General features: G+C 47.9%; 1 protein-coding gene across 3 annotated transcripts in view; it reads left to right on the top strand.

Moving 5' to 3' along the window:
- Positions 1-12,957, top strand: part of Cdhr3 (cadherin-related family member 3) — a 60,240-nt gene that overhangs the window by 28,874 nt on the left and 18,409 nt on the right. For all 3 annotated transcript variants that reach the window (XR_010052594.1, XM_063262750.1, XM_039113160.2), the window contains exons 7-9: positions 1,994-2,142; positions 4,996-5,185; positions 12,131-12,302. Coding sequence is in view for 2 of the 3 variants with exons in the window: in XM_063262750.1 (XP_063118820.1) it covers positions 1,994-2,142; positions 4,996-5,185; positions 12,131-12,302 (511 nt within the window). In the remaining variant the exon portion in view is untranslated. The remainder of the gene's footprint in view (positions 1-1,993; positions 2,143-4,995; positions 5,186-12,130; positions 12,303-12,957) is intronic.

The following is a 12,957-nucleotide window of genomic DNA, read 5'->3' as shown; positions in this document are numbered from 1 at the left end:
GGCGTTCAGGTCTCCAGTAACTGCTCAGCAATCTACATCCCCTTGAGCTCACTGATGCTGGCATCGCTGCTCCGGGGAGTAACGTTGAAAGCCAGGACCGGCCTGTGCAGGTCTTCTCTTCTCGTGATAAAACATTACAGCCGAGGCAACTTACACAAAGAGGGGTTTTATCAGAGCTTATGGTTCTAGAGAATAAGAGTCCATCACCATCCCAGCAGGAAAACATGACAGGAAAACATGACAGCAGACAGGCACAGCAGCTAGAGTAACAGTGGAACGTTCACACCTCTAACTTCAAACTGGAAGCAGAGATCAAACTGGGAAGGGGGGAGTCTTTGGAAACCTCAAAGCCTGCCCCTAGTGACTTCCTCCAATGAGGCCACACCCTCTAAGCCCTCCCCCATCTGAAAAGCACCAAACTGCTGTGGGGAAGATTTTATCATTCAGACCACCAAGCATCCTTGTGACGCTGGCTGGGAAGTTACTAGACCCAGTCTAGTAGATGGAAGAAAAACCATCCTGCATTAGAAACAAGGTTCTGTTGGTTGTAGAAGACAAGATTACCTCTCTCCTCTGACTCTGTGTCTGGTTCCTGCTGTCCCTGACTTTGCTGGGTTAGCCCACCAAAGTCATGGACTCTTCAGGACACTGGGCAAGGAGGCCCAAGCACTGGAGCTACCTTTTGAACAAAATAAGCTTGCTCCTCCCCAACAATGAGACATATGGTGAAAGAGCACTCCTTGTGCGTGATCTTGGGCCTAGGTTTCAGGGCGGGGCACATGGGGTAGGCTAGTGTGAGGTCCTGGCTTCAGATGGTCTCTGCTTCTGAGTCCAGCCTGTAGCTCTCTCTTCTATTTCCTCTGGCACTCCCTGCGGGATAGCTGTGGTGAGCCGGGCAGCAGCCAAGTGATTTGAGCCCCCAACATGAAGGCAGCCATTTAGAGCAGAGATGAAGATTGCCTCTCTTCAAGGAGGGACCACATGGGGAAGTGGCACCTTAAGAAAGGGAAATTAAAGGTGACTCTGCCCCTCTGCTGGCCTTTTACAAAAGCATGGAGGTCTGAGAAAGGTCAGTAAATGGGCATGTGGAGTTACATTATGCACAGTGCCTCTTGGAGAACAATACGGTGACTTCTGACTGACAGGGGCTTAGAGAGCTGGCCTTGTGGTGAGTGCCACCTGGAAAGATGCCCAGGTTCCATGTGGAAAAGTTGTTTCCTCCGGGGGAGGAGGATGAAGAGGAGAGAAGAGGAGGAGGAGTGGGATGAGGAGGAAGAGAAGGAGGAGGGGGAAGAGGAGGAGGAAGAGGAAGAGGAGGAGGAAGAAGAGGAAGAGGAGGAGGAAGAAGAAGAGGAGGAGGGGGAGGGGGGGGAGGAGGAGGAGGAGGAGGAGGAGGAGGAGGAGGAGAAGAAGAAGAAGAAGAAGAAGAAGAAGAAGAAGAAGAAGAAGAAGAAGAAGAAGAAGAAGAAGAAGAAGAAGAAGAAGAAGAAGAAGAAGAAATAAACAAAGACCAGAGATTCTAGTGTAGACAGTACTGGGCTTCTGGCATCACCCACAGGGTGGGAGTCAAGCACAAATTAATAAGCCTGGGGCTCTGAACATCTTGTCCAGATGGGTTTTTAAAAACAATCCAGACACCTTTTGAACAGAAACTGGGAGGAGAAAAGCTGACTGGGTAGAGGACGAATCTTTATGGGAGGGGATGTTAGGGGAGGAAAGGCCTCAGGCAGGCAGGCAGGCAGGCAGCGGCTGTGACCATCTAAATTGCTACAGTAATAGCCTGGCATTCTTCGTATCTGCAAGGATGTGATCTTTGGAAATGCAGACAGCAGCACCCCCACCCCCCAGCCCTCAGCGGCTGTGTTCTCTCTGCATGTTGATGCAGCTCAAGCAACGTGGCGCTATATTTAGTACACACCAAAATACCTACCACCCAGTCTGCACCCTCCCCTGCCCCTGCAAATTAGCCACCGCTGCAGTGTTTCTGTTTCAGCCCAAGGAGAGTGTACTCCATCCCAGAGGAAGCGCCTCTGGGAACCATGGTGGCGAACATCACAGCAGTGGATCCTGATGACGAGGGCTTTCCTGGCCACCTCCTCTACAGCATCGCTACCACCAGCAGCTACTTCATGGTAGACCAGTGTGAGTCGTGGGCAGTGCCCTCTCTGGCATCCTCGAATGACGCCGTTCAGTGGTTTTACGATGCTTTCCCTTCCCTCTGGCCCTTGGTCTGCCTATCTGTCTAGGTTCATCGTTAGTTGTCAGGGGAAGGGTGTGTTAAAGGCACCAGACACCAACCAAGATGGTGGAGTCTGAGCAGGGCTGAGTGTGAGCAGATGGGTGACCTTTCACCTTTAGGGGGACATGAAACTTTTTCTCAACTGCCATGAAGATTAAGGTTGAAACCCTATAAATAGAACTCACGCATCTCCCTCCATCTGTGCAGACACGAAGACTTAAGGACATGAGAAAATTAGATTTCGTGGTGGGTTTCTGTCTGTCTGTCTGTTTAGTTGGTTGGGCTGGTTTGGTTTAGGTTTTTTGAGACAGGGTTTTTCTATATAACACTGGCTGACCTTGGCCTGCTCTGTAACCCAGGCTGGCCTCAAACTCAGACAGCTACCTAAGTGCTGGGATTAAAGGCATGTACCACCACTACCCAGAGATAGAGATAGAGATAGAGATAGAGATAGAGATAGAGATAGAGATAGAGATAGAGATAGAGATAGAGATAGAGATAGAGATAGAGATAGAGATAGATGTAGATATAGATGTAGATATAGATATAGATATATTTATTTTTTCAAGACAGGGTCTTGCTACGTAGTTCTGGCTGGTCTGGAACTTGTAGCTATGAGTTTTAGCAACTCATAGCAATTCTCCTGCTTCAGCTTCTTGAGTACTAGAGTTACAGGCATTTACCACCACCCATGTCCGGAAAATTGCAATTTTTATACTGAGTTTGATGAGGAGGTAGAAGGACGGTAAATTGTGCAAGGCCCAGTGCTCCGGTGTCTCTGTCCTCCTAGATGATGATGCTGTCGTCTCTGGGAAAATCTCTCCAATGAAAGCCTTCTGATCACTCAGAGGTGACCAGAGTAAGGGCAGAGAGGTCCTGCCACTTCGGCGACTGTCTGAGATATCAGGGCGCCATGTTGTCGGGTGGCCTGCCTCAGCCCCATCACTCTGGGGAAGGTGGGCCTGTGAAGATGCATGAGCCGCCTGTTCCGTCCACACTTTCCTAAGGATCCAGAAGACAGGAATGGTATCGACACTGAAATAGAATGAAGGCAGGTGTGTAATTTCAGTGTCTTCAATAATCTCGCTTTAAAAAATGAAATTGAGCAGGACAGTGGTGGTGCACGCCCTTAATCACAGCACTTGATAGGGAGAGGCAGGCAGATCTCTTGGAGTTCTAGGCCGGCCTGCTCTATGACTGAGTTCCAGGACAGCTAGGGCTACACAGAGAAACCCTGTCTCAAAAACAAACAAAAGAAGACAAAAGTAAAGAACAAAATTACTCTTAGGATCCAAAATATTGTCATTGCAATATAATTGATATTTAAAAGTAATTGAAATATATATAGTACTTTGTTTGGAAGCTTGCTGTGTATTTTATACTTAAAGCATAACTCAATTCAGACTGGGCCCGTTTCAGAGGCTACATAGCTACCTGTAACTAATGGTGATGCCCAGCTCAGTGTCTCTCCATATCAGCTTGCTAGATTGTTGCCAGTTATGTTCCGGGATGAATAGCCAAGTGCGGAGAGTGAGCTTTTTCTCCTCCTAAGTAGCCACCTTAGTGGAGACTACATATTTACCAAACATTCTGTAGAGGGGCTACACGCATTCCACCCCAAGTACTTGCACAACCCAGTGGACTAACACACCCATAGTTTACAAAGGAAAACCAAGGGCTAGAGAGATACCCAGACACGTTCAGTGGTTGCCCAAGAGCCCCAGCTCATTGGGGGCACCTTGATGTCCAAGATGGATGACTCTACAGCCTCTTCTCTTAGCCACCATACTGTCCCTTCACCATAAACCCAGGTCGTGTCAGCCCAGTGGACTTCACTTTACATAATGCTTTTGTGGAAGCCAACATCCGACAACCCCAGACGATGTGTCACTGGTCCCACACACTCTTGAGCAAAGTATACCTATTCCGGGCCTAAGGAAATGATTGACATGCAAAGCTAGCAGCTGGGATCTGCCTCTGGAAACTTGTAAGGGCTTTGCAAAGACGAACTCACATGGCTAAGAATGTAGAAATAGTTCTGTTCACTCTGATGTTGCAAAAACGAACTTTACACACACACACACACACACACACACACACACACACACACACTACACAGTAGTGCTAGGGGTTGAACCTAGGACCACATCCATGTCAGGCAAGCACTACCTCTGAACCTCCCACACTTTTTTTGAGTGTTTAAACCAAGACTCTGGTTCCAAATAATACAAAGGACAGCAAATCTAGCTAAGCATAAGACGATAGAAAGGAAGAGAAGAAAGGAGAGGAGAGAAGGGGAGCGAAGGAAGGAGAGGAGGCACAGCGCCATTCTTTCTGAGAGCCAGGTGATCAGGGCAGGGAAGGGTGTGAACCAGCACTGCTCCAAGGATCTCAGCAGCTCAAGTTCTGGGTTTTGCCTGCAGCTCCTGCTGTAGCTCGCTCACTCTCCAATGTGTGTTTCTTAGCAACAGATTCTCCAAGAGAGAATCCAGTGGATCAAATTAGAGTCAGCTACCGACCATTTCTGTCCGCTGTGGACAGTGCTGCACCCAGGGCCCAACGCTGCAGTCTAAGGCATGGCTTTAGAGAAAGATCAGGTCAGGTGTTCCAATAAACATCAAACCCAGAAGCACGTGCGGTTGTACAGGACGTGTCTGTAGAGGGGCTCACTCAGGGCAAGCTGGTCATCCTTCTGACATAGCCTTCTCCCGGGTTCTTCATGGTCTCCGTTTGTCTTCTAACCTTTGCCTTCTTAGTGACAGGGACAATCCAAGTGGCCCAGAGGCTAGATCGAGATGCAGGTGAACTGAGACAGAATCCCATCATTTCTCTGGAAGTTCTGGTGAAGGACAGACCCTCTGGGGGTCAGGAGAACCGCATGCAGATAACCTTCATCGTGGAAGATATCAATGACAATCCTGCAACATGCAGAAAGCGCACCTTCAGGTAGTCATGAGTCGGAATGTGTTCCCCCGTGGCTGGTCCTTGACCCCTGGCTTCTTTCATATGGCATGGCATCAGGGAATGACTCTATAGCGGATTGGAGGTGGCCCATTTCATTCAAACACCGTTTTGTCATTCCTTTTCCTTGCCCATTCACTCCCCTCCTCATTATTTCTCTTCTGCTTTCTACGTGTGTATACAGCTATTTTTTTTTTTAATTTTGTTCCATTCGTACCACAGGCCCTCTCTGGACTGTGTCTTTTCTTTACTTATTGCCACCAAGGGTGATGCCCTGCTGTTAGCTGCTGTAATAGATGCTGCAGAGTCAGGATTAGTAGCCAGGCGCTCCGAAAGAAATCTCGGTAAATAACAGGAATAAATCAAAACAAAACATCTAATTCACCTGACGAGACTTAATTGTGAATACGCGAAGGGGAGATACAGCTGCGTGTGGGACATGATTATTATGTTTCTATTTGTTCTCTGACTCGCAATTAAGTCACAGTAAGTTTCAAGTAAAGCCATTTAATAGTTCATTTCTACTTTAAGTGTGTTAGTGTTTTGCCTGCATATATGGCTGCGCACTACATGCCTGTCTGGTTCCCTACAGAGATGAGAAGAGAGTATCAGACCCTCTGGAAATGGAGTTATACACAATGAGCTGTGAGGCTCCATGGAGACCTTGGTCCTCTGGAACAGCAGAAGTGCTCTTAAACACTGAGCTCTCACTCCAGCCCCATAAAGCTCTTTTTTGATTCTGGATTACTGCACCACCCCCCTCCTAAACTGTAGCTTGTCTTTCTGCTATTTTGTCAAAAAGCCACGCAATTGGGAATTCTTCCATAATAGCTTAAGCTTGATGGTTTCCACGCTAGCCAGTTTCTGGAAGTTTGAATGGAGTCAGTTTGGGGGTGGGGTGCATCTCAGCAATGACTCTTTGAGGGCAGAGTGCCCTGCACCTGAAGTGAGACTGAGTATCAGAACTGGCCTGTTTTGATGACCCTATCAGCAGAATCTCTTGGGGTATCTTTGGCTGCTTTTTCAGGTTTGTTTCAGGTGACTTTGGGCAGTTTTGATACATAGAATGGCCACACAAAAGACAAATAGCCCCAGACAAAGGCCATCTGGGATTATCAAAAGCTATTACGGTCATTTCACCAGCTCCCCATTTTTCACAACTTTCCTGCTCTACTCAGTGCTAGAGGATCTGTATTGTGGCTAGCAGTCTGTCGGGACACACACCTCAGGTCCACCCTGTGCCTCGCCCCACGCCCTGGAAGGCTGCCTACTATCTTCTTTGCAGACTATCTTCTGCCTGACCAGTGGGGAAGTGTCCAAAAACGCGGGGTAAGAGTGAGGCCAGGAGTGGTTTATCAACTGCCTCCCTTTCTAACCTGCCCCCTCCATACTCTAAAGGGCTCAGTTCCCATAAGGCATCCCTTTACACACAACACTCCCAGTCCCTGGGTTCCAGTTTTAGAGACTTCTCCCTCCACTGGTACTTCCCAGTCTCTGAGTACCAAGGATGTCCCAGGCTTATTAGACCCGAGAGATATGCCAGTCCTTAAAATTTCTACACATACCCATACACCCCTCTGCAATCATTTCTTCACTAAATCTCCTAGAAGTATCTTAATTTGCTAGCTACTTCTGGCTGAGGCCCTGGCTCACCCAGTCACAAGCTGAACCATGTTCTACCAGCTTGAGCATTCAAGATTCAGTCTCCAAGATGGGCAGCAATGTCAGCCACAGATAATTAGGGTGTGGTTTACACAACATCACACACACAAACTAAGCCTATACTCTGCTAAAGGAAGTCTGAACACTAGAGATGGAATAGAACTTTGCAGGCTCACCCACCTCCCTGGAAAACTCTACATCTATGCTAGCCCTTGGCATCCTGGAAGTCTTCTCTTGCAATCTTAAGCCCTTGGGCTCTTCTTTGTTCCCCTGCACCAAGGGTATCAGTGCCTGGAGCAGACTGTGCCATCTCAGGCCCCTTTGTTTGTTTTCTCTTTTTCTCAAATCAGTTTATTGAATATTCTGTCTTCCTGTGTTCCAGAGTCCCCTGAGGTGGTAGGACAGTATGCAGACAGCATTCCATACTACCTGGTGAAATCACATTTTAAATATTGTAGGTCCTCCAGGTGAGCCCGCCCAGTCCTGATCTTCTCTCCAAAATAGCCCTGAAGCCCATCACACTAAATCAGTAACTATGCTAATTATATCCATTACTGAAAATAATTCCAAACAGTGAGGCCATCACCTCCAGGCTTTTCCAATGAGAGTAACTCCCAGCTGGGCTGTTGAAGGCTTAGAAGTGAGGCGGGTCCGTGGAATGGCTTGTTTCTTTGAGCTGGAAAGTGGAAATCTTCACTTCAAGAATTCAGCCTGCGCGTTCCACACCCCACCCCACCCCACCCCACCCCACCCCTGGAACACACCAGACCATGGGACTAAGAAGCTCTGCCCAGTGAATCCACCACCATCCTATCTTTAATCCCCTCTCCTTCCCAGCCATTACAATGCCAAGCACGAAAGCAAAACAAAACCACAGGACAAAGAAAATGGAGCTCCACCGCCTCTGACATTTATTCTAGAATACTGTGACTTTGGAAGTCTCTGCAGATAGGCTGGGAAGTGGGTGGGCTGGGTGCCAGCATTCATTAGTGGCAGCTACGGGATAGCCTGAGGCTCAGAGTCTGTGGGTGGGTAGGGTAGGTCCTTACAGGCTCCCACCTCCTTGCACGAAGGGCCTGTGGCTTTTCCAGGTTGATGGTGAATGAGCCCAGGGCTCCAGTGGAGGCATCAAAGGCAGCTGGATGGCCTCCGCTCAGGTTGTAAATTGTCCAACACTTGGCTAAAAGTGCTTTGCAAGCTGCTCATGAACAGGAGGTGGATGCAGAAAACTGCTGGGCTCAGTCACCTTTGCCCAGGGACCCATCCCCCCACCCCACCCATGGTCTGATAGCTGTGAGGGAGAGCAGCAGCACAGCAGCTCCCCTTAGAGGAAGGAAGGGATTGATGGATGAGGGGGAGTGACTTTCCAAGAGAAATGTTTGTGGGGGAAAAATAACAAGTGTTGAGAAAAATGAAAGAACATGTCAAAACTGCTGATGTAGTTTTAGTGTGTGCCTAGCATACAACAGGCAGAGGCAGGGATGGGGGGAGGAAGGGGAAGAAAGAGAATGGGGGCTTGGGGGGTGGAATCTGGCACCAGGATCCTGAATTCTCTAGATGAGGCACTCTTTCAGTTCTGAAGATCCACAAACATCTATGGCCTAGATACAATTGATGGTGTTATGGGGAACTCACCACAGATGACCACTTAGACATAGTGTGTAGCCAATTAAAATTAATTGATTCAAACTGGATGGGACCTAGGTATACTCAAGTATCCAGAACAAGGAGTGTTTTAAGGCAGAAACCATGGCCTGCATCTCTCTCAGCAGCTGCAGGGACCTTCGCAGAAGTAAACCCTTTGAAGCAGGCTTCTCGGAAGCAAAGATATGTGATTGGCTAGAAGGGTTCCACAGAAACGGGCAGTTTACAGAAGCTGAAATAACTTAGCTAGGACAGCCTGACCTTTGGTGCCTAGAATAGAGTTGGGGAGTTTTCCATTCGGACTTTCCATCCAGGAGATCAAATTCTAGTTCAACCTGACATGGCCTCAGTAAGCATACAAGATGGAGGCCTTACCCTATCACAATGGAACTTAAAGTTTGCAATGATCCTAACAGACAATGGAGACTCTTGTCCAGAGACTTTGACTTTCTTAGACACGCCTTGAACCCCCAACTCCAACTCTTCTTTGCTTCCCTGTAAGATGAGGACAGGAGTACAAAGCTCTTGGAGACAATGGAATTAGAGATACTTCTTAAAACACACAGTTAGTATTTAATAAGTGGTCTGTATTCAAAGAATCAATGATTAAAACCATGGCATTGCACAGTGATGGCAGGAACAAAATGGCAGATGTGTTTTCTGCCAGTGTGGCCTTGTGAAGACACGGGGACACCTGTGCTCTCTCTAGCAAGAGGACGCTGTTAACAATCACAGTCTAACACTATCCTTGCTCCACAGTTGCTGAGCTGTCTCAAGAAGAGGTAGAGTGGGAGGAGTATAATTGGTTGTAGAGAATACCGGGAATCAGAGGACTTTATGCACTGTCGTGGTTTTGAGTGCTCTGAGAACCGGATGTCATCCTTTTCCACCCATAGTCCTGTGAACAGGACCACCCTAGACACCAGCTCTAATCCAGCATCCAGCGACCGCAGAGACCAACCATGTCCAACCAGAAACCAAAGAGCTACCAGATGACCCAAAGGATGGGGAGCAGCAGTAAATGCTGTCATTTCAGGTCACTAGGATTGAAGCCAGTGGGTCATGTAGCAAAAGCTAATGTCTGTTTTGAATATGGAAAAGGAGAAACTGGAAATGTGAGCACAGCCTTCTATGAACTGAAGCCTTCAGGAGTTAGTCTTCCTCCGTTTTATTCACCAAGCTTGGCTAGACCAGAGGCTGAGGCTAGGGCTTCAGAGTTGACCCTTAATATATGACTTTTGGAAAAGAGAGAAAGAGGAAAAAAGAAAGAAAGGAAAAAAACAGACAGAAGAAAGGGAGGGAGGAAGGGAGGGAGGAAAAGCTAAGCCTGGATTAGAGAATCTATGATACCAAATGGTAGAAGTTCATAATTATGGAGGGTTAAAATGTTGCAAGCCAGAGCCAAATTATCTTGGGCTACATTTAGTCCCTTTGAAAGTCATTTATTGCCTGCCTGTGTTTGACCTAACATCCTTGTGACCATCAAAACTTTAAACTGTATTCCTAGTGGGACACTGGCTTCCACCAATCTGAGACTAAGAATGTCATCAGATAGCATCTGAGACTTATTGCAGTTTCCCCTTCTTTGCTGTGGTCTGCCCTCCCCCCGTGGTTCCCACCAGTGTATTTGACAAATACTTTGATTCATGACTTTTTGTTCCATAAGTGACTCTCATAGAGCCACTTCCACAGCATTCCATGATATCTGGAGAACCCCAAGTTTGTGCCATTGAGCTGTGGCCACTCACATCTGGCCCCAGATAAGTTCTCTCTTACTCTCTCTGAACTGAGAACAATGGGTTTGCCTTAACAATGCTAAGGAATTGAGATGCCCCTGTATGACACTGAGGCCTCCAGGACAAACATCAAGGAATTTTCAACCTTCCAAGAATGGGAACTGAGGGATCTTCTCTCAACAAGTGAAAACTCCAGCAGTCAGGATTAGGATTTAGTGGCAGAGGACCTCGGTTTGTCAGAGCTAAGGAATGTTGAAGCAGAGATCACACCATGCAACAGATCTCACACAAGAGGTTTATTGGAGAAGGGGCTGTTCAGAGGCTGCCTCTGAGCAAGGGTGTGAGGGAAGAAAAGAAGCTCCGAAGAGAAAGTACTGGCTTTTTATAATGGGGTATAGCTCATGTGGATAGGGCAACTGTGGAAACGTGTCACATTTTGGTGGCTGATGATGATGTGGGCACTGTTGCTGGGTCACTGGAGGTGGGGCTTAGGGGTAGGGTTTTCTAATAGTCTGAGTGTGGAAATCTCATTTCTCTTGTATTCTTCACAACTATGCTCTTATATGCTACCATTCACTCATTCCACAGATATTTATTGACAGGGCTAAGAGCAAAGCAGACGATGATCCCTGCCCTCGAATAGAGTACATTCTAGGTGGAAGCAGACAGTATACGGGCTGAATAAGTAAAATGGGTAGCACGTTGGATAATGTTAAGTTCTAAGAATTGCAAATAAAGAGGCAAACAACAGGTGAAACAGTGGATAGGAGTCATTAATATTTTAAAGAAAGTGACATTAGGTTAGAAACTCGAGGAAATGAAAGAAGGAGGGTATCAGTCCATTTCCCAGCTCTATTAGAAAACACCCAAGAAAGATTAGTTCATCTCACAATTTTGGAGATTTCAGACGGTAATAGGTTGGCCCCATTGCTTTGGACCTATAGCAAGATAGCAAATTATGGTCGGAGCCTACAGTAGGGTAAAAGCACTCCCCTCATGACTGAGGATTGAAAGAGAGTGAGAAAAGGGTAGAATCCCACAGTCCAATTTGAAGACATGCCCTCATATGCAGACTTACTCTCAGATGACTCCACTTTTTAGAAATTCCACCGTGGTTGGGGATTTAGCTCAGTGGTAAAGCGCTTGCCTAGCAAGTGCAAGGCCCTGGGTTAGGTCCCCAGATCCGGGGAAAAAAAAAGGAAAAGAAAAAAAAATTTAGAAATTCCTCCAACTCCCAAGAGCACCACCCTAGGGACTGAGCCTTTGCTATGTGGGACTCTGAGATCCACTCTGGAGACCTGCTGGAAGAGGAGGAGGAGGAGGAAGAGGAGGAGGAAGAAGAGGAGGAGGAAGAGGAAGAAGAGGAGGAGGAAGAGGAAGAAGAGGAGGAGGAAGAGGAGGAGGAGGAGGAGGAGGAGGAGGACGGAAAGAGGGAGGGCGAGGGGAGGGGGAAGAGGAGGAAGAGGAATGCTCTAAAAGTAGGAGTAATGACCCTGGGGCTAGAGCCTTGATGGCTAGTGAAAGGAGCAACAGGAGGCCAGTGTGGTGGTGGTGGGGGAAGCATGAATAAGGAGGAGCTGAGATCAGAGAGATAAAGTAGAAGCCTGTGAGGAGAGTCCTATGGCCCAAAGTTAAGGTGGTGACTGAATGGAGGAGCTTGTTAGATCGTCATGACCTTGCACTAACAAGATACCTCTAGCTGCTATTGTTAAAGGCACTCAGAAAGGACTCGGGGGCAGGACTGGTGAGGCAGTGAGGAGGATACTATGACAGCCAGGAACTTGTAGAATTGAAAATGGAGTAGAGGTATCTAGCCTCCACCTAGGTTAGAAGGCCCACTCAGTGGCCATTTGTTAGGGGAAAATATTGAATTATGTCTTTTTGCCAGCATTATGTTGCCCGAGAGAGCAGCCAACGGGACATTGCTTTTGGACTTGAACAAGTTCTGCTTTGATGATGACAGCGAAGCTCCGAACAACAAATTCAACTTTACCACGCCATCTGGAGCGGGGAGCAGCCGCCGATTCTCACAGCGTCCAGCTGGCTCTGGGAGAATTGTGGTCAGTTTACGGTCATTGCATTGTTAAAAGGACACAGGAAAGCTGGTCCGACAGGCATGGTGCTTTTGCTACCCCGCAGAGAGAAATTTGCAAGGCAGCCTCCTCTCAGAGCCATGGTAGCAGGGAGACTCAATAGTGGCTGTGTGTTCCTGTGAGGTCCGTATTTTCCCCAGGCTTCAGCATCGTTTATTCTGCAGAGCTGTGCTGGGGTGCTCAGGTCTTTGCGTGGCTTGTGTTTGCATTCGGTTTAGTGAGCCGGTGTAGACCTGGCAGTGTCCGCTGCACACAAGCTCCTCTGTTATTTGAGTGCCTGCTCCTCGAATGAGGTACAAGGGAGAGAAAGCAGGGCCTGTGCTGTCTTGATGGATTCTGCATCCCAGAACCAACAGAGACCCTACAGAGGATCAAACAGGGAACAGGTGGGAAGTATGCACGGGAGCGAAGGCAGATCGGATGGACAGGCATGAGAGGCAGGGTTCAGCAAGCTTGTGAGCCTCTGCTCACACCGGGCTCTTGCCATAGTATGTGTGGAAAAGAGCAAACAGGGAGGACATGGCAAGTGGATGGGTCTTGAGGGGTGTTTCCAGTGGACCTTGGGGATAAGAGCAAGCTGCCCGCCACCTTCCTCCTCAGACTGCCTCCTTTCTTACCTCCA

This window comes from Rattus norvegicus, chromosome 6 (assembly GCF_036323735.1).
Source record: "Rattus norvegicus strain BN/NHsdMcwi chromosome 6, GRCr8, whole genome shotgun sequence".
Classification (NCBI taxonomy): domain Eukaryota; kingdom Metazoa; phylum Chordata; class Mammalia; order Rodentia; family Muridae; genus Rattus; species Rattus norvegicus.
The sequence above is the reverse complement of the archived record's forward strand: the minus strand, read 5'-3'. Positions and strand labels throughout refer to the sequence as shown.